The sequence below is a fragment of the Salvia splendens genome, chromosome 10 (assembly GCF_004379255.2).
Source record: "Salvia splendens isolate huo1 chromosome 10, SspV2, whole genome shotgun sequence".
Classification (NCBI taxonomy): domain Eukaryota; kingdom Viridiplantae; phylum Streptophyta; class Magnoliopsida; order Lamiales; family Lamiaceae; genus Salvia; species Salvia splendens.
The window spans coordinates 23,121,341-23,142,693 of NC_056041.1; the positions used below are offsets into that span (position 1 = coordinate 23,121,341).

At 38.3% G+C, this 21,353-nt stretch overlaps 3 protein-coding genes across 6 annotated transcripts; all 3 read right to left on the reverse strand.

The window, feature by feature from the left end:
* Positions 1 to 803, reverse strand: LOC121752785. Its single transcript, XM_042147877.1, has 2 exons — positions 696 to 803; positions 1 to 603 (listed from the first exon to the last, which is right to left on the reverse strand). The coding sequence occupies exons 1-2, from the start codon at positions 801 to 803 to the stop codon at positions 1 to 3; spliced, it is 711 nt and encodes a 236-aa protein (XP_042003811.1).
* A 359-nt stretch (positions 804 to 1,162) lies between these two features.
* Positions 1,163 to 7,782, reverse strand: LOC121750543. 4 transcript variants are annotated; one of them, XM_042145095.1, is made up of 16 exons: positions 7,555 to 7,782; positions 7,392 to 7,469; positions 6,875 to 6,924; positions 6,707 to 6,760; positions 6,476 to 6,528; positions 6,230 to 6,302; positions 5,701 to 5,798; positions 5,230 to 5,298; positions 4,477 to 4,582; positions 3,597 to 3,673; positions 3,069 to 3,169; positions 2,388 to 2,483; positions 2,184 to 2,251; positions 1,756 to 1,798; positions 1,521 to 1,623; positions 1,163 to 1,394 (listed from the first exon to the last, which is right to left on the reverse strand). In XM_042145095.1, the coding sequence occupies exons 1-15, from the start codon at positions 7,759 to 7,761 to the stop codon at positions 1,540 to 1,542; spliced, it is 1,257 nt and encodes a 418-aa protein (XP_042001029.1). In that variant the 5' UTR covers positions 7,762 to 7,782; the 3' UTR covers positions 1,163 to 1,394; positions 1,521 to 1,539. The 4 variants fall into 4 exon arrangements, with proteins under 4 accessions (XP_042001029.1, XP_042001028.1, XP_042001031.1 ...); XM_042145094.1 differs by having other exon boundaries at positions 1,163 to 1,399; XM_042145097.1 differs by lacking the exon at positions 1,163 to 1,394 and having other exon boundaries at positions 1,409 to 1,623; positions 5,737 to 5,798.
* A 7,759-nt stretch (positions 7,783 to 15,541) lies between these two features.
* On the reverse strand, positions 15,542 to 20,242 carry LOC121752786 (tudor domain-containing protein 3-like). The gene is made up of 6 exons (XM_042147879.1): positions 20,129 to 20,242; positions 17,682 to 17,849; positions 17,081 to 17,333; positions 16,449 to 16,628; positions 15,971 to 16,239; positions 15,542 to 15,775 (listed from the first exon to the last, which is right to left on the reverse strand). Exons 1-6 carry the CDS (start codon positions 20,240 to 20,242, stop codon positions 15,617 to 15,619), a joined length of 1,143 nt encoding a protein of 380 aa, XP_042003813.1. The 3' UTR covers positions 15,542 to 15,616.
* Between the last annotated feature and the right edge of the window lie 1,111 nt (positions 20,243 to 21,353).

The following is a 21,353-nucleotide window of genomic DNA, read 5'->3' on the forward strand; positions in this document are numbered from 1 at the left end:
TCAAAGATGGGCTTCACTGCCAAACATTGGCCTACTGACATCGCACATGAACATCACTTTAGTGATGAATCTTTTTGACTTACAAGACCTGTAAGGCTCATCCTCATCCGACAATAGGTAGTATCTCTCTGAAGCCTTTGTCATGTAGAACCATTTCTCATCTATATGAACAATGTTGTGCATTGCATGATAGAGAAGCTTACCTTCAGCTATGGTTGGCTGAATATGAGTAAGACTCCATCTCATTCTTGAAATTTTGTTCACATCAGTGAGTGCAGGCTTGGTGGCATTTGTATGTGGTCTTATCTTGTTTCCCTTCACCCATCTGCCAGCTGTGGACTTGCTAACTTCCGTCTTAATAGCAAGTTTTCTGATGGAGGATCTCTCAAGCATAGACAAGTGTCTAAACTTGTCTTCATCAAGATTTACTTTACCTTTTTTCTTACTATAACCTGATGCTTTGCCTTTCAAGACAACAGGTTCTCCTTGTTCAATTTGATGAGTGGCTATCGTCCATAAGCGGCTGGCTGTCCTTGGATGCACTCTGAATTTGTTTGCTGCTTCTGTGAATGAACCATGTGGAAGTGCTCCAGCACGACATTGCTGTTGAAGGAACTGCACAATAAGGTTCTTCTCTTGGCTGCTCAAACTCAGAGAGGCCCTTGCCCAAACTCTGCCTCTTGAAGAGGCTATGCCTCTGGAAACTGCACTGCCTCTGGAAACTCCTCTGGCTCTTGAAACTGATCTTCCTCTTCAAACAACTCCTGCTCCATCTCTTCATCCATCTCTTGCTCTGTCTCCATTGCCCTATGATGAAAATTTTCTGAGGGTAAATTAGCTATAAATATGTTTGCTTTCTTTTTTGGTAAGTGGAATAGAAGTCTTTGATAGTAATGATGGAGTGAATGTATTTATAGGTTTATCTTAGCATTTGATTTTTCCCTCCATTGGATTGTACTGCATTCCCTCCTAAATTTTCTGAGTTTGAATAAATGAAGTGAGAGATGGTTCCAACTGTGCATTGTGTTCAATTCATACATGTTGGCCGGTTGGCCTTTGCCCATTTAAGCTGCATTAATTTTTTTTTGTTAAATGCTTAACCATATTGAACATTAAAAACCTTTAAGCTGCATTAATTTTTTTGTTAAATGCTTAATCGTAATTAACATTAAAAACCTTAAGTTTATTTAATTTGATGAATTTGTCTTACAAGTCAACAATAAACATCTTTTAAATCTAAAAAGTCAAAAGGGACCCACCTTCAACCAACTCACTTCATTTATTACACACTCCACCATCTCACTTCATTTATTACACACTTCAACTCTTCCTTAAAACCCGAGCCATAACTAAAAGTGACTCCTAAACCGGGACGGAGGGAGTATTCTAACAACCTGCACTACAATTATTTTAAGATCAATATTTATAGGGAATATTCAACTATTGATTTAAAAGAAATGGACCGTCAACAGTTTGAGATTATGCAAGATAAATTAAAACTTGTAACTTTTCTATCTCACAATATATTGAATGGAACATTCAGTTATGTTTGAGGTCGTAATACTTGTCCAGCACTGTTTCGGTGTAATCTCCAAAAGAAATAGATCCATTTGGCATGATAAACTGTAAGAAATTACCAACACCACACCATAAATATTTGAAAATATATGTATAATCAAATTAATATCCCTAATTCAAATATGGATCATCACATGTTATTGTCATGGCATGCTGATACAAATCTAATTGACTCACCTCATTAGTATTCACCTGCTCCGGAAACAGAAGCTTTTCATCCCTGAACATAAAAATCCATCGATAAGAATTGCACGCAACAGTTCATTTCATCCATACATTACCAATGTATGATGACAAATGATCTAATTCTGTTCAACTTATGTTATAATAGAAGGAATCCTACATGCAAATATTCGTTTTGTGCAGTTATAATTCGCCAACTGCTTCCAAAAGATACAGGTTTTTGAAGCTAGCTTATGTTGCTCAAATCATTTTATCAGCAAACTATAAAATGCCCAGCTTCATAAATCTTAGCCCCTCTATATCGAAGAGAGTTTGCAGCATATTGATTCATTGTTTAATGGCTTGATAACCAGATTCTGTTATGGTTGATTTAAAACCAAAACCATAGAGATGGAGAGATTTGTGAATAAGCAAATAAGTACCAGTTAGGCTGCATAAATAATGCAAATGTAGAACGTTCAACACCGGATGCCACCTCACCTTTTGGTGCCTATATATCAAAACATGGTTAAAAGATAATAATAATAATAATAATAATAATAATAATAATAATAATAATAATGATAATAATAATAATAATAATAATAATAACCAACGAACTAAAACATGGTTAAAAGCAAGATTACCCGAACACAATGTGGTGTTGCACAAAGTTGACCTCCCGACAGTATCTCAGTCGTTTCACCTATTTGGTAGGCAATTTCATCTTCTCCATATACCACCTATATCAGTAAAAGCACAGATGATGACAAAATCGAAAGCATGTCTTAAGAAAAAAACCGTACGAAGGGATATGGGTCGAGAATTGGGGCATAACATCTATAAAGTTTATTGGATTTTTACAGATATTTAAATAAACTACGCAGTTCCTGTCTACATTAGTTGTATATACGTGAACAAGTCTGGGATGCAACAAGTCTCCTTCACCTATACCACTATTGCATCCCTCTCATTTTTTTCCTTTTCTTCTGTTTTGATTTTTTTCTTTATAATGTGAGAGTGAGATCACCACAGCACCTTACTACATTTCTTGTTATACATATAAAGGCAAGTTAAGTGAACATCACCAAGTGCAATTTGTATCCGGTCACAATGTAGTGAAAAGTAAGGAGGAAAACAGGTTGAACTTTCAAGAATTGCACATTACGAAATCAATCGTTTAAAAGCAGAGTCGGGGCCAGAATGCAACAGATGGACCAGGTGGAAGGAAAAGAAGAAAAGTAGCACACAATTAAATGTAATATTTGAGCACATAAAACACAACCAAGCCTTAATACTACTATTACAATGAGCAGAAAGATGTATACTTTGACTATTTGACCTGAACGTGTTTTTACATAAAGGCCAGCAGTGCTGTCAGGACAAGATATTTCCACAGAATCTCTCGTGAAAATTGCACTAGTAAGGCCTGTATAAGGGATGCCAGCATCCATTAGTCACAATAAAGTAAGGCAAAACTAGTAGAAATTTCAAGGGAACATGTGTTTTCTACTAATCAGAGACTTTATACACTCTTATTAGAGTACAAAACAAAGGGAAGGAAAAAAAAACATAAGGAGATAAATAATATGTGTGACAAAACAAAGAGAGATGCAATTTCCTATACCAAGAATACATCTGAATTTAGTGAAGCTGAAGAAACCATGGAAATATAGTTCGAATATGCTTTTACGGATATCTGTTTTAGATATCAGCATCATACATGTAGAAGAGTACAATCAATGACGCAAAAACAAAGAATAAAATTTGGCTTTTTATACATTAACCATCATATCGTAATAGCCACATCTATACAAGATACGTTGATGGTAATACAAGATGTAAAATTTAGATACCTGTAAGGGAACCATGATCTGTATGCCATCCACACCATGATGACATAGATTCACCACCATCATCTACCACAGAACTGCTGCAATAAACCCATTCATGAATGACCAATATTTAAGAGAAAAACCGTCTTTGATATCTATTTTTAAAAATGACTATGTTAGAGAAAAGTGGTGAGGAAGTCTGGTATGAAAATAGATGGAGAACGGAATACAATGAACTGAAATCGAATTTGACAAACAATCCTTTCATGAGGCAATTCTCTAACGAGGCTATACCATAAATTACTATCCTTAAACCAAACAAATGACTAAATATTCCTCTCAAACCTCAAATGGCCTATATATAAGACTCTCAAAAGACTAATAAAAAGACTAGGGAAATGAATATGATCATAATACAATTATTAGTAACCCCACCAAACCACCTCTACAATCTTGTAACCTCTCCTTGTAATAACTCTCCATTACTCTATCGTTATCACAATAATTTTTATAAGTAATTGTTGCACTAATGTCTCCCTGCACAATGCATATCACAGTGATCCTTGCAAATGGGAGTTCAATAGTTGTCAAATTAAACAACTGTTTTACTGTGGCTGTAAAAATTATTATGAAAATGTTCAACCAAGGAAAGGGTTTTTATTGAATCAGTTTGTTGTTGAATCGGTTTGTTAATTCTTTGTATATTTTAACTAGTATTACTTCACAATATAACAAGATACTAAAAAATCTAATGTCCCAATATCTGCAGTGAGGTGAGAGGTTTTGTCACAGTAGTGGGAATTCATATATTTGGAGGCACAGTATAATCATTTTGAAAAAATGCAATGATCCTGGGAATGCTAGCTAGCTACACATAACATTTGCAAGGAAAGAAATGTACCACTGATGGGATGGAAAATAATATAGGAGACGGCCTTTGTGGCACTGAGACCGAAGAAGTATTTGCTGCAGACTTCCATTTTCATGCAGTTTCAACTCATTTGACTCTAGAGAAGTACAGATCAAGAAGCAATAGATTAGATACGAAAGCTAATGTATCACAGCATATGCAAAAATCCCGGCCTTCAGCAGCAAAGGGATCTGCTTCTGGAAAAAGTAAAGACACAAAAGACTCTTATAGTAGTAATGTGTTAGCTTAACAGTTTTACTGCATTCAAATTATGTCTGGCTTGTTATAACAGCTAGTACTAAAAAATGAACAGCATCAAATTTCAAAGCCATTTTAAAATATAGGCATCCGCCAATGATCAGTTGCATCTTCATTCCATATCTAGGGATACACAGCAGTTTTCTCCTTTTTCATTAGTTAGACTAGGGGCTTTGGAAAATATTTTGCCAAACAATAGCCAGATTTTTTTTTCTAACCCTATATTATAAGCATGCAATAGATGGAATGGGACAAAGTTTTAAACTAGAATAATTAAGGTCCCTGTTTTTAAGTCTCAAAACCAACCAATTAAAATTGATATTAACAAATTGCATTTATTAAATGTATCATGCAGCACAATGCACACTAGATACATCATGCATTCAGTATTTACAGCGATCATACACAGTACAACCCAAAGTAAATGAAATTGACTCTGGAGAAAAAACATATCAAGTAAACAAAATCAAAAGTTGAAGAACTTACTATATTGATCGCAATGGTGTGCCAACAGTAATCCAACTTCTAGTATCAACTTTCCGAGAGCTTTAAAGGCTACACGTGGTAGAGGTAGAAAAGAAAAGAAGTCAGGTATCCAGATCCAGACCAATGAAGAATTACAAAGAGAAGGAAAATGTTACGGAGCAATAGGCGGAAGCACATTAAGCGTTTGCTAATATCTCAGCATGAGAACATATGGTACGATAGGCATGATAAATAATGAAGAATATGTTGGAACAGAAAATAAATTAAAATGCAAACATATATGAAACAAAGTTTGAAGTCTCACATTAAATTCAGCAGCAAACTAAGGATGTGGAAAACAGTTTCTGAGTTGCATACTATATATATTATCATAAGTTTTCCAAGAAAAAAGTTTGATATATAAATTACAAACTCCCAACAAGTTACACCACCCTGACTGCAATTAAGGTACAGAATATGAAAACAATTTACCAGACAGGTTCATAGTAGCTAGTTCCCAGCACATACCCAGTTCAAGTTCTGGCAATACATCATGAGGCCATATATTGGGTCCACAGTAAGAAGGATACCTAATAGGAAAAGATCATCAAAACAATCAGAATTCAGAAAGTATAGTATTCTCCAATATTAAAAAATAAGTGGACCTTTTGAATGGCCTTTATCTTCTATGAGAAATAGATCAGATTAAAATTCTCAACCAAGTACAGAAATTTCATTTTTCGCAAATGTCAACATAGGTGACATGCAATTTTATATAGCATGTATAGTTTCGAGTTTAATTTTCCTACTGATAATTGACAGGTTCCAGCCAACCAAATGAACAGTGACAGATACTTTAGTCTTTCATATTAAAACAGGTAAATACTAGTATTTATTATACTAATAAAACAAGGACAGCCCAAAATCGCAGGCATATTCTATTAAGCTATACACTATCCAATATTCACGATAATATCATATTTCTGTTACTGCTGACAAAAGTAGTAGCAGAAGTTATTACCTTTGAACAAGTGATTGGTCATTTGTGGGGACATCAAGTAATGGATTGGCATAGAAGGAGCCTTTCATCATATCTGTTAAATATAATCAAACTCACACGACTCAAAAAGTGTTATGAAATAGCAACATGGAAAGTTAGAAAGTGCAAGTGAAATGGATAATATGACTATTGGATGAGAACCGAAGTTGTATACAAGGACAAAAAGCTGCTAATGCCCGCTAATCTATATTTCAGGGACCCAATTACCTGGTTTTCCGGACTCAAGTTTTTCTTTTCCATGACTCCATCCGAAATTGTACCTGCATATACTCCTCAAGATTCAAAGTTAATAACATTTTTAAAGCTGAATACCATTATACCCCACAATCAAACATGGAAAACATAAGCAAACTGAACTAAAGGCAGGAGGGTGATCCCAAGGTGAGTAACTGTAGACATAGAATGATAGAAGGATAATGAGAAGAAGGATTGACATACCTACTGTTAGGATCTTCAAGTTGCAGCTTAACATCTTCCGGAAGGCCAGCTAATCTGATTCAAAACTATGACAAGGTGAGAGGCAGAGAACATGAAAAATCTAATTTACAGATGAGTGATGAAAATCAAGGGTCCATAACATTGGCAGAAATCATGTAGAATGCATACCTAGGTGCAAGGCATAGAAGATTCTGACGCAGTAATTGATAACCAGGCACCTATACAAATGGAACCAAATCCAGTTACAAAGTTGATTGCATTTTGTTTACATGTTGCAACTATTAAGCTAGTAGGAGTATATCTTACTTTTCATGAACAAAGTTGGAAGGCCTATTGTATGATTTTATGTTATTTTAATTTGGTTTCCTTCTGTATAGTCAGTGTGTGTATGCTTTTGTATGAATTTTCCAAAATGTTAATAACTGAAATCCAGGTAATTTGACACCAAAATATTTCCCAGTCAGAGATCCTAACAAAACAAACAAACAACAAATCCAACTATTCGATTCCATTTCCACAATCAAAATAAAACACGTTGATTTCATTTTTGTGGAAGGCCTTTTTGTGTGGAAGAAGAAAAAGTTGTGGTCAGCTCGACACTAAATGGCGCGCGAGAGAGGGAGAGAGAGCTGATACTCCATAAAATTCAGTAAATTAAAATAAAAAACAGAAAATCACTCCATACATTCGATATGGACAGAATTCCGAGGCCGTTGGGGCCAAATCCGAGCTTAATTATCTCCGATAAATCCGCACTTGTATCCTATCGTCAAAACAAAAACGATGTATCAGGAAAAAAACTCCGCACGGCTAGCAACTGAAGCAAAAGTGATCGATATCGGTATTACCTTCAATTGATCGTAGGAAATAGTAGGTGTTGAAAGAGTAGGAGCAGGAGTGTGCGAGGACATTTCAGCAGCTGATCGGATGGCGGAGCACTGCGGTGGAGGCGATCGAAATGAGAATTTTGCAAGTACAGCCGTGTGCGGCGGAGGCAGAGGGGCGGGGTTAGCGTAGCCGTGGCGGAGAAAGGCGGAGTGATTTAGAGAAGTCATGTAGTAGCGTGAGCTGTTATGGCGCCGTGTGCAATTCGACCACTCTTTTTTTTAAATTTGGACGTCGTCTTCCGCCGTTACGTCTCACTAACGACTTCCGTTTTTATACATTTTCTTACTTTTTAATACGCCACTATCAAAATTTGGATTTATATTCTTTTTATCTCTTTTTAAATCGATCAACCATTTTGGAGTATAAAACTAGTGGAGTACTCACAGAATGTGTTTGCGTCTTCAACATTTACAAAATCACATTTTCATTTAAATTTTTTTATAATTTCTAAATTTAATCCAGATTTTTATTACTTTATCATTCCTTTCTTAAGGGGTGTATTTGACCATTTAACTTGATTTGAGGACTGTGTTTGACACCAAACTTGTGATTTTTGAATGTTTTTTACTTATTTTCTAAAAATCAAAATTTCATGGCATTATTAAATATTTGTATATTATCTCAAAACAAATTATTTACATCTTTGTAGTGTTGTCTTAAAATGAATTATTTTAATCTTTGTGATATTTTTGAAATTGCTGCATTACAATCAAAAAATTAATACGTATTTATAATATTATTTAAAAAATATTGAATAATTTATTTTCTAAAGCATTCATTTTAGGTTTAATACTTGATTGCAACAAGTTTTTACTCTACATCTCATTATTCATGATTGCATTACAATAGTAAAAGTTTTCCAGCTTATAGTATATCTTTTGCAGTTCTTCCTTTTCCACTCTACAGCTCATTATTCATGCTTATTACCACTAATTTTACGATTTTAATAATATTAATTCAGGGGTACGTTATAATGCTAACCATTTTTTAAATTGCTAACTTGTTAACTCATCAGCGCAATATATTAAAGATGTCAACATGATCACATTAAAATGTTAACACAAATTCACAAATTTGTGTTGACATTTAGAGCATCCACAATGGGGCGCCCTATCCTCCACCACATCAGCATTTTATCCTCTCACCCTTCCACCTGCAGTGGGATGCTTTATAGTCCGCCCTATAGTTTTTACTTCTATTTTGTATTTAATTTTTATGTTTGCAAATATGTCAAACAAAATAAATAAAAAGCACCACAATTTAAAGGCAAATCCTACATTTACTTAATTAAAAAAAAAGTTACAAAAGTGGAAATAAAAAACAAGTGCATGACAGATAAAGAGGCTGGTCTAAAGCATTCCCAACTGGCGCTGGAGATTCTCGATCATCTTCTTGAGGTATTGGGCTTCCTCCAGGTCGTCCGTCTGCCTAAGGGCGTTGTGCGTGTCCAACAACGTCCTCTGGTTGGCGGCCCTCACCAATTCCCCGTATGCATGTGCCGCAGCCGAAGTCGGGGTCATGGTCGGGTTCTGTGAGGTATTCGCCTTCGCCTTGCCCTTGTTCTTCACAGCTTTCTTGCCAATGGGACGTTGGGAGGACACCGGTGTGCCGGAGCTCTCATCCTCGTACATCGGCTGGTTGAGGTCCATTGGAGGTGCGCCGCTGTCGCTGCTCGTATAATCACCGGTAGCGGTGTTCTTTGTCCTCTTCCTCACAGACGATATGGGCATAATCCCTCATTGGAACTTCTGCTTCTTCTTCACGATGAGCCAGGAGGAGTAGTGCTTGAACTCGCCGTACAGTGAAATATACGACGCAAGCGCTTTATCGCTCACCTCGGTCAAACTCTTGTCGTTGCCCTGCCCCCTCAAGCACTTCGTATACTCCGCCGAGAACAAATTGAGCTGCTTCTTGATTTGATCCCAATGCTTGCGCAGCTGCTCCCCGTGGCGCTTGTACGAGGCCGCCGGCTTGGCTTCGTTGTAGCGATCAGCGATGCGCTCCCAGTACGCGATTTGCTTTTGGTTGTTGGCAAACACTAGATCCTCTGAAAGAACGCTTCGTCAAAAGAACACTTTCTTCGGGGCTGTAGTTCGTCCTCCCTGGGGCGAATTCTTCGTTCACATCCGGAGGCGGCAACTTCTGGGCTCGATGTATGTTCCTCTTCTTCATCTCCTTGGTGCGGATGCCGAGGCGACGGCGAGGGCAGCGGCGCAACCGCTGGTGGGGGCGGCTCCATGTCGGAGAGCCCATACGAATCCGTGCTGAAATCTGGATCGTACTGGGTGTTGGAGTCGAAGGGCGGTATTGGTCAGGGACCGTACCCGGCCACCGTGAACCACCGCCGAACATCGGCAATCCGTCGGGACTATTCAGATTTGGGAAATCACCCGGATTCATTATGAATTGACGAAAATAGAGGAAGAGAGAATAGATGAGTGAATAGAAGAGTGAAGTGTGATATATTTATAGAATTTTGAAGAAAAAAAAACTAAAAAGCGTGTCATCGTCCGCGGTAACGTTCGCGTTGCCCGCAGTGGGGCAGACGATACCGCGGACGATGCGTGTTCGGAGGTTCATAGGGCGCGGACGATGAATGTGCCATCGTCCGCCTTGCTACAGTGGCGGACGATAGTCCGCCTGATGCATCGGGTGGACTATTGTCCGCCCCACTGTGGATGCTCTTAGACATAGTTTGATAGCTATGATTAGAGGTGCCCACGGTTTCAGTTCCGGTTCCGAACCAGAACCGTGACAATAATCTTGAACTGGAACCGTCGTATTTGGAACCGCGGGGCCGGTCCCGGTTCAAGATTTTACGAACTGAAACTGTCACCGAACCGCCGGTTAACCGGCAATTTCACGGTTCAGGCGAGGTATCCGAGGCGTCAGACCGTCAACAGCTTTTTCAGACGGTTTTTGACCAGAACCGGTGTTTTTGTGACCGGAACTGGCAGTTTTTTTACCGGAACCGGCGGTTTTCCAGTTCCGGTGCGGAACACAAGGCTGACACGTTGCAGAGCCGATGGGATGGTTCATGCAGGTCGTCAGGCGGTTTGTTGACCAAAACCGGCGGTTCCGGTGGATTTTCAATTTTTTTTTTAAATTTTGATTTGAATTCAAATTGATCCACCCCCTTTTTTATCTATAAATACCCCTTCTATCCTCACTTACATTCACCCCATTCTTGTGTTAACAAGAGTTTCTCTCTTCAATCTCCCAATCCTCTCTCTTTGTCTCTTATTTCTCATTTGTGCTATTGTGCTTACATTTGAATTATTCAAGTGCTACTCTTATATTACGCATTGTTATACTTGTTCCGTAGTTCTATAAGTTGTCTTTCTTAATTGTTAAAACAAAAATAATATATATAATTCCATATTTCTACTATATAATTTGTTACTATCAAGATGTCTTCATCCCGAGAAGGTCGTGCTGATAAGGGAAAAGGAAAGTCCAAGAGGCCAAGTCGAAAATCCGTTATTGATGAGATTTCTCAAAGGAACATGGATATGTGGCAGGTTAATAATTATTATCTACTAATATTATTAATTATGAATTATATTATATTATTGTTCATAATTCTATTTGATATTTACAATACAAATATTATTTTGAAGATTCAAGAAGAGCAAGATATGGCCAATGCTATTGCTCTCTCTCGCTCTCAATCCCAAGGCGGACGTGGATATGGTGGTGGCGATGCTTATGTTGGTCCTGGTAGTGGTGCTCCCTGTCCCGGTGCCTATTCTCAACAAATTCCAACACCGGTGAATCTTGATGACGACGATGATGATGATGACGAGGAGGAGGAGGAGGAGGAGGAGGAAGAAGAGGAGGAAGAAGAGGAACAACAACAAGAAATGCCACCCCCACCACCACCAAGGACAAGGAGTCGTCGTGGTCGTGGACACCCTCCTCAACCTCCTAAACCAATTGAAAGGTCTTTAACCTCAAACAACATGGTGAAACATTTCAAGAAGGTATGGGATAGTACCGATCCAGATATTTATAATTTGTATTGCAACTATTGCGAAAATGTATACACATTACGAAAGGGTGGAGAATATGGTACATTTACCCGTCACATGGAGAAAGCATCCGGTCGAGTTTGGTATCACTCCAACACAAACTCAACTCAACTTTCAACATGGAGTCGGGACCGGGAGTGGGACAGGTTCATCCCAAACATCAGGTATGTGTAGCAATACGATTTTAAAATATGATCACAAAAATGCTTTAAATGTGATGTCTAGATTTGTTGTGATGAAATATTTTCCGTTCAATGCTTTTGATAACGATGCGTTTGAGTCGAGTATGCGACAAGTTTATAATGCCGCTGCAAGAAAATTGAGTCGAACTTCTATGACTCGAGTTGTTGTTAGACAATGCTTGGAAAAGAAGGCGCAATTAGGTACGTTTATTGTTAACTTTGGTCATAAAGTTTCGATTTGCTCTGATGTGTGGACTGATTGTTTTTGCAAAAATTCATATATGGGCATCACTGTGCATTTCGTTGATCACAGTTGGACTTTAAACAAACGTTTGATTGCATTTCGGGAATTTCCCGCACCACACACTGCACAAGCAATTGCTCAATTGATCATTCAAGTTTTGAATGAATTTCAATTGATCAATAAAACATTTTTCATTGGTTTTGATAATGCAAGCGCTAACACTGCTAGTATAGATGAACTCATCAGTGCATGTTCTCCTGTTATTGATGGCAAATATTTTCATGTGCGGTGTATTGCTCATATTTTGAATTTGTGTGTTCAAGATGCGATCGATTTGTGGCAAAAGTATGTTGATCCTATTAGAACTGTTGTTAAGTTGATTCATAACAAAGCTCCTATTGGTAGAGCTTGGAAGAAATATTGTCATAGCAAGCAGTGCAGGTACACCAATTTTCGTTTGGATGTTTCAACTCGTTGGAACTCGACGTACGATATGTTGGAGTCGACCTTGAACCACATTGAATATTTATGTTATTTTTTTAGAACTTGCCGGCATGTTCCTTCTGATTTGCTTTTGATACCCTCTTGTTGGGACCACAACATGGATTTGTTTCGATTATTCCAAGCTTTAAAAAATGCCACTGTTGAGTTATCCGATATTTATTATCCTACTTCTGTGCGCGTTTTGGAGCATTGCATGTATGTGGCAATTGGTTTTAAGACATGTGTGAAAAATACTCAATTCATAGAGTTGAAGGCTATTTTGTTTTATATGGTTGAAATATTTTGCGCGTATCCCAAATGTGTTTTTGATTGCAACATGCTTGGATCCAAAGTGGAAGTTGCATGGTGTTCATAAAATTTTAGACATGTACTATGGTTGTTTGCACAATTTGGATTTTTCTCAACTTCGCGAAATAGGCTTGACAAGAGGAGAAGCCTTCGGACTAAGTCTTCCGAATGTTGATGAAATCAAACTAAGGTTAGATAGTGCACTTCGTGCTCTCTACGCGGAATATGAAATGTGATATAACACCACTCACCAGGTACGTGCTCCTCCTAGTCCTTCTACATTTGATTTTGGTGGCGGGAACTATAGCAATGTCATGATTGATCCAGACATAGTATCACAATTGCAAGATCTATACTGTGCTACAACCAATAGGACTAGAGCTACTAGTGAGTTAGATATATATTTGGAATCGCGCTCTATTTTTCAAGATGCAGGTCCTCCTACTCAACAAATTGACGTCCTTGATTGGTGGGGAACACATGACAAAGAGTTTCTGATACTCTCGATAATGGCTAAGGAGATTTTCGCCGTTCTCGCTTCCACCGTCGCCGTTGAGCAAGCTTTTAGTGTCTGCGGTTGTGTCCTAGACGACAAAAGGAGCAGTCTCTCCGCCAAAAACATGGAAGCCACTATGTTACTTGATGATTGGGCAAAGGCGGACATGTGAGCACAAGAGCCGGATTTCGACTTCCGTGTAAAGAGTGATGGTGAAGACTTTTCCACCGATGACGAGGTCGGAAGCGAGGACGCTCAACAATATCAATGACATGGGGCGGTGAATGGCGAGCACGGCCGACCAAAAAGGTAAGCAAGGTAAGAGAACTACGTGGGCTTTGATTCCTCGATAAAATTGTGGATACGTAGGCAACTCAACTTAAATTTGAAAAGTTTAACTTTAAAAGTTTAAGTTGAGCTCATGCCCTTTTCAATTTTTTCCTTTTCCCCCATTTCATGTTTTTTTATTTATGTTCCGACGACACTTGTAAATTATATCACATTGTTGTATACTTGTATATGTATTGTAAATTGTAATGTATCGTTGTCCGTTACAACTCAAATTCAATAAAATTGATATGATTTTCACCTTATTCGTCTTATTTCAATTTAAATTATCCATTGTCTTCTTCCAATTTATTGTATAATTCCAAAATTTCAAATTACATAAAGGAGGAAAAAAACCAGAAAAACCGCCAAAACCGTGAGAACCGTGAGAACCGTCCGAAAACCGGCGGTTCGAAACCGGAACAGAACCGCCGGTTTTAGAACCGGAACCGTGAAATAGCATCACGATTCGGTTCCGATTCCGCCTTTCTCCAAACCGAAACCAGCGGTTCTGAACCGGAACCGCCAGTTTACGAACCGTGGGCACGTATAGCTATGATAATTCTAGATTAGTTTATTTAACGTTTTAACCTACATTATTGATCATTTGGTAGCTTAATTTATTTACCTTTAAAGCCTATGTTTAAGGACGAAACTCTCATATCATAGATAAATAAATATTTTGATCTCAATGGTCCGATTATTTATCTGCATCAATTTTGAAACTTGACAATTCTATGTTCTTTGTCAAATACCCTCATATTAATCTATTTTTTTGCACAAATGTCCTTTGTTTTTATTTCTCCACATCCGTTCCATCATTCACAAACCAAACTCCATGGAAACTGATCTCAACTCCACGACACGAAGAATGGGCAGATTGAAAAAAAAGTGTATGAATCTGCAATAAAAACAATCGCAATTCTCAATTCCGCAATCCCACACTAGTAATCTTGATGAATTTTTCCTAAATCATGTTCCCTGATCAATTCCATCATATATCACACTGCGCCTTGGCACAATTATGCTGTATGAACTACGTCTTGCGCTCAATTGCTCCTCGCTGGAGTCGCAGTCAATTGCTCATCATTGTGGAGCCCTAATTTTGATACATTCTTCCCAAATTTCATCGTGATTCTAATATTCGAGCAGAATTGAGTACCATACACTTCACACATACACAACACACATTGTATTTATACAATGTGTTTTAGCAAATGCTAACATGCATTGTATTTATACTCCACCACACATTGCACACACGCGCAACACACATTGTACGCATACTACTCTATACACTGCGCACACACAACAATACATACACACACGGTACAGACGCCAAAATCTCTTTAGTTTGTGCCATAAATATTCAGATCGAACCACGTAAATCCTATTACCTTTCGTTTTATCATCTTCGAGTTCATAGTTTCAACATATTCAACGACTCTTTTTTGTTTTTATCACGTTGTGTTTGATTATATTTAAGCAATACCCTAACACGTGTAACACTCTAACGAGCGACGACAGATTGGCTATTTTCTATTCCTATCTGGGTAAGATGTCCTTCACTCGCTAAGGAATTTTTTGAGACGAGTCAAAAAGAAAGAAAGAAATAAAAAGTACTGTAAAACCTTGTGCATGTTTGGTTAAAGAGTTTATCATGAAAAACGTAAAATTGAATTGAAGTGGACCCTTTGATTTAGATATGTCTATAAGCAAATTGTGCAACCACAGATTGTTTGAACAGGTTTGCAAGTTAAGTATGCTGACGAGTTTAAAAACAAAAACAGACATCACAGAAATGTTAACTAATCTCTAAAGCAAAACAGAAATGCATAATTCCAATAAATTTTTTTCCCTGAAGAATTTGCCAATCACAGTCAAGGACAACTACTAAGTAGAAAGGTAAAGAAATTGAACAATGAATTCAGATTGAACTTTACCAGTGCTTCAGTATCTCCTTCCCCTTCCTCTCCCTCGTCCTCTACCTCTTCCTCTCCCTCTTCCCCTGAATTCAGTTCGACCGGAAGCTCCAGCATCATCTCTTTCGAAACTGAACATGCTCATCTTTATACTTTTAGCATCCATCATATGAGGATCATTTTGTACCTAAATGTATAACACAGAATATGAGTTGAAATGCAAAAACTGAAGAATCTATAACCATATTATCGGGATCATGGAACACTCCTGCTAGGCAGAAGGTGACTATAACAACAGAACAAAAATAAGGTTTGATGCATTGATCGAGATAATTGGAATGGTGTACTCCATATGAAATATTGTAGGGTAAGAAATAGTTACATGATTTTCCTCCAAATCAAATTGCTCCTGCAGCTGTCTTGCAAGCTCCTCATCTTCAGTGTAGTGGTGGTGCTCATGTGTTGTCTGAAGATTGCCTCCTGTTTTCCTCCTTTCCCACTCATCAAGGGTGAGCAAAGATGAGTCATCTTCTGTATCCTTTCCCCTACGCCTCTGAAATCTAGAATTGCGATCACCAAAACTAGGCTGACTTGTTTTCTGGAGAAGTTTCTGAGCCGCTACTTGATTTTGAACAGGTACAGATGCCACTACTGTAATAGATTCAAACAAGTTACTGTGGTATAAGTACCAGATTTAACTATCTGAAAATTCATCTTTCAAACTTTAACGGAAGGTAATGTTGGGGTTGATCTATAACACTAGAGTGAGTATAAGTATACTCTGAGAAATCAAATACAGAAATTTATTATGCACCACTATAGAAGTTCAACCAAAGATCCACAGGCTACAAAAAGTTTACCTTTTGGTCTTTCTGAGGAAGTTTCCTTCTCGGGATTTCCTTCATTTGAGTGAAGCAGCTTTGCTCCATCAGTTAAACCATCTTTAGTTTCATTATTTTTCTGGAGCTGGACATTCTGGCGCAAATTGGAGCACTCGCCTCTTGCAGCGAGACTTTGCCGATGATCATTTGAGGATGTCGCTGAAATTCATCCGACCCAAAATATTATAAGTTTGCTTTTAACAATGGGAAACCATGTTGAATGGCCTCCTCTTCAACGAGAAAAATTGCAGTAAAGGAATATTTAACCGGTTCCATCGAGGGAGTTAAATTTCTGAATCTGTTAAAATCGGATATATGGAGGAATCAAACCACTCCAGCTTGATACATAGTTTGGTTCAGACTCATTTCAATATTGAAGATGAGCTTGTTCTTTAGTTTTATTATTAAAACGAATACTCCACTTGTTAACTTGTACTCATGATGATACTTTCACTTATTATTAAATCAATTGTTCCATTTCTTATCAATAAGACATTTTTTCTGACTGTTACACAGAAGGCATATGTAATTTATGGGGTAAAATAGTGTTTTGCATGAAAAGTAAGTTCAACTTGATCATGAACCTGAAGCATCTACTGGAAAATGCATACCTTCAGAAGATGGAGTGTATGAAGTAGATGAAGGGCCTCGTCCGGTTCGAACTTGGAGCTTTTCGAATGGTGGAGGATAGCTAGATGCATTTTCTTGTGATGGCCTGAGCTTGTAGCGAGAAACATTCATGTACTTGCGCTTTAACTGCCATTCTTCGTAAAGAGACTGAACAACGCCGCCTAAAACAGTAATTACATTTTTGTTCAAACACAAAATACCACTGCGCATTTCAGCTTTATTCTGCAGCTTGACCTGGAACACAAGCAAAAATGTTAGTACCAAATATATTACGAAAAAAGGTGCATCAGTGAATTATAGTCCAGGCTATCCAGCGACAAGCCAACTAACATATTGAACATGGACAACATGTAACGCAATCTTAGTAAATGTGCATATTTTCGAAAGATATGCTCCCATCTCAAGGCTAAGCAAGTATGTTTAAAAGGTATCACTGCTGTCCTGAAAGACATAAATACAAGCAGTCCCAAAGGCTAGGTAGGTCATTTATTAGTTCATCTGATGGCAATTCAATCATGTTAGCTTGGGTATGACATGACTCAGACTAACTACTGGCATAAGAAAAGTTTTAAGAGTTAAGACCTTTGTCCCAGGGCTAATATCATCAGGAAATGACGGCACATGTGAGTACTCTATAGCAGTTATTTCATTGTGTCCATCTGTGAGCTTCAATAGTAACAGCCGTCTGTTTGAATTTTCTGAAGCAGCCTCAGCCACACTACTCCGAGATATATCTCTGCTTGAGCACACCTGTTCCATAGAGACAATTCTATAAAGGGTGAGATAGTCCATGAGTGCATAACATACAAATACAAAGTCACAGAATCAAAACAGGAATTTAGGCAGCATAAAGCATAAGAACAACTGAACAAGTTTGCTTGAGAGAAGTGCTTTAGTGAATATAAGGGAAGACAAATTGGATCCGTCGTATATTTTAAAAATTAAATGGGGCTTGTATTATTCCAGATGCATCAGTTTAGTCCAAAATCATTTTTTATCATTTCAACCAGAAATTTTCATATTCAGTTCTAGTCTATAACAGAAAATAATGACCATATGTATTTGCGCTCTTATGCTGCTAGATTAGTGCATGTTGAGTGAAATATGAGAAACAGCCATTCATGTATTCTCCTTATCAGGACAAATGCTAGAAGCTGGTACAGCTAAAACCAAAGACAGTCAAGCAACATATAGACATTGATTTGCAACTAAAAAAAACTTTATTGGCACTGATAACTTATGAATGGGCATGCTTGTATATATCAAAGTCCAGAAACATTCAATCATGTCATTTTTAACCCTACCTGTCATTTGGTTTTCAAATACTATGCCTACAACTGAAAGAGTCTAACTAGATTCAGAGGGTAGAGTAACTACATGTAGTAACATAACCAGTGTTATTAATAGCGTATGGCGGCTTATGGCGGTCGGTCAAAAAACCGCCATAGGGATATGGCGGCCGGCATGGCAGTATTATGGCGTAAATGGCGGTCGATAAATTAACAAATAAATAAAATATAATACATAACATAAGATGCAAAAAAATTAGAATAGTTATAGGAAAATTAGAAAATTAAATGATGGAAGACAATAATTATGGAGACGCTTTCATCGAGTAGAATAGTTATAGGAAAAGAGAGAGAATTATACAGTGGAATTAATCCATGCATCGAGTAGAACTGTTATAAGAAAAGAGAGAGAATTAAATAGTGGAATTAATACAAACTGAGCATCCACAATAGTGGATTAGTGCCCGCCCTAGCCCCAGGCTAGCGGCTAGGGCGGGCGTCTAGCCCACTATTGCAATCGGCTAACGGTAAGGACGAGCGCGGAGCGGACGAGAGGTTGGGCATGGACTAACCGGCTAGCCGATCGCTGGCCGCCTATTTTGCGGCGAGCAATAGGCTACCTGATTTATTTTTTTATTTTTTTATTTATACTCTATATTTACAACTCATTCCACTTCATTTTTTTAATATTTGATAAACACCAATAATTAAAATGAATTAAATCGTATTTGTCAATTTATTTGTTGGGCTAGGGCATTGGCTAGGCTATTGTTAGCCTATTGCTAGGCTGTAGGAAGGGCATGATGATGTGGCAGGAAGAGTTTTTAGCTAGACTATGCTAGTCTGATGCTATTGTGGATGGTCCAAGTAGTAGTACATAAAAATTTTCAGTTATCTTGAATCGTGAATGAAAATCTAGAATCTGGAGCCTTGTGCGTGTGGAGACTGGAGAGACGATAACTTGGATTGACAGCAGCGGTTATGGTTTTGAAGCCAGAAACTCCCATAAACCCTATAAATAGACTGTTTATAATGGCCAATGGGTTAGGTTACATGTCATGTGGGTCGGGTAGTGGGGTAAGTGGGGTCGTTTTACAAGGCAAAAAGGCATCTCGACCGCCATGAAAGCCATATCCTGCCACGGCGCTTCGCGAATGGCGGCCGCCATTCAAAAAAGGGAGTAAACTGCCATATCACATGGTGGCGGTGGCGTTGAGCCTAGAAACTGCCACCGCCATCCGCCACGGCGCCGCCATCTCCGCTTTTTAATAACACTGAACATAACACTGCTATTTATTGATTTGTATAAAATGTAAACCGCAAATTATGACAGCACGCACTTCCCGTTTGAAAATTTACCAAACTAATCTTGATTATCTGTTGCGTAGGCTTTATAAATCATTTTGGTTCAGCTGGATACAATAGAAAATTGAATTTCCTACCTTCTCTGTATCTCTATGTTCATTCAATGTTGGAACTTTCTCATTCATATGTTCACACACCTTATCCACTCTTCGAAGTTTAATAAACTACATGCACTATAATAGTCCACAAATAGTTTCTACTTGAATCTCTTCGATCAATTTGAGAGGATTTAAATAAAAATCTAACATTAATTTACAGCACGAATCATATATCAACATTCACAGTTCAGTGAATAGTAAGAATGAGGAATATGTATAATTCCCCTCATTTTTTGGCTTATTCCAAAAGTGTGGAATCATTTCCTTAATCGAGGGCGGCTGATGCGGTGATGAGTTCTCGAATTAGGTCAGTATCTTTTAAACACCAGCCTCTGGCGGCGAGAGCTGCCGAAAGATGAGACTGCGGAGAAGAAGCGGCGGCGGCCGCCATGACCAAGGCACGATGGAGATGGTTAGTTACAACGCCGTCGTCTAAACATTTGGCTTCTCCAACTTAAGTATTAACTTAATCAGATGATGTGTACATTTTATCAGAGCTTAATAATGGTATTTTTTTGTGGAAAAATAGATAAAATTAATTTCTTTAGATGAACCAAATTTTAAAAATAAGAGTATTTTTTGTGTATAGAGGATAGAGGTGCCCAAGGTTTAGGTTTCCGGCGGTTACGGTTCCGAACAGGAACCGTGAGAATTTTATCCGAACCGTGAGGTTCAATTTTAGAACCGTGGTTCGGTTCAGGTTTAAAAATTCCGAGCAGGAACCGCAAAAAACCATCGAAAACCGGCGGTTCGGAACCGTGAAAAACCATAAAAAAAAGCCGAAAAGCTGCATGTTCGGAACTGAAATTGAAACCGGGGGTTTTTGAACCAGAACCGTAACCGCAAAACACCCTCGCGGTTCGGTTCTGGTTCAGCAATTTTCAAAACCGGAACCGGCAGTTCCGGAACTGTGGGCACCTCTACCTGAGGATGTACTCTTTCTAGCCATAGCCACTTATGCTTATTTGTCACCTTGTGTTGGGCTACATGTCCAATACTATGTTAATTTGGTTCATTTCTGTGGTCCAAAAATATTAAATTAAGCTCATATTAAGCCCATGCGTCAAGCCCAACGATCAGGCCCAAAGAACAGACAAAAGACCACCCAAATACCAATTTTTAGGATCCAAGCCCAAGGCACATGCCCAAAGCCCAAGGCCTACAACTTTGGCATGCGGCACACGGCCTTGGCGAGGCGACGCGTGCGTGTTGGCTTTACAACCCTTTTATTGCGCCCTATAGTTATTACATGTAATAATTTAGCCTCTTAAATACTCCCTCCATCCCAAGATAAGTCAGTCATATTCTTTTTTGGGATGTCCCACTGTACGAGCATCATTAACCATTGCCCGGATTAGGTCCCAAGTCCCATCCACGTCATCATTCCCCTATTTTTCAGGTCTAGGCCACAACTGCCATAACCCTACGGGCCCCATCCAGGCCTCAACTATAAATTTCACTGTTCACAACTACAAACTATTTTACTCATAAAATAGAAAACG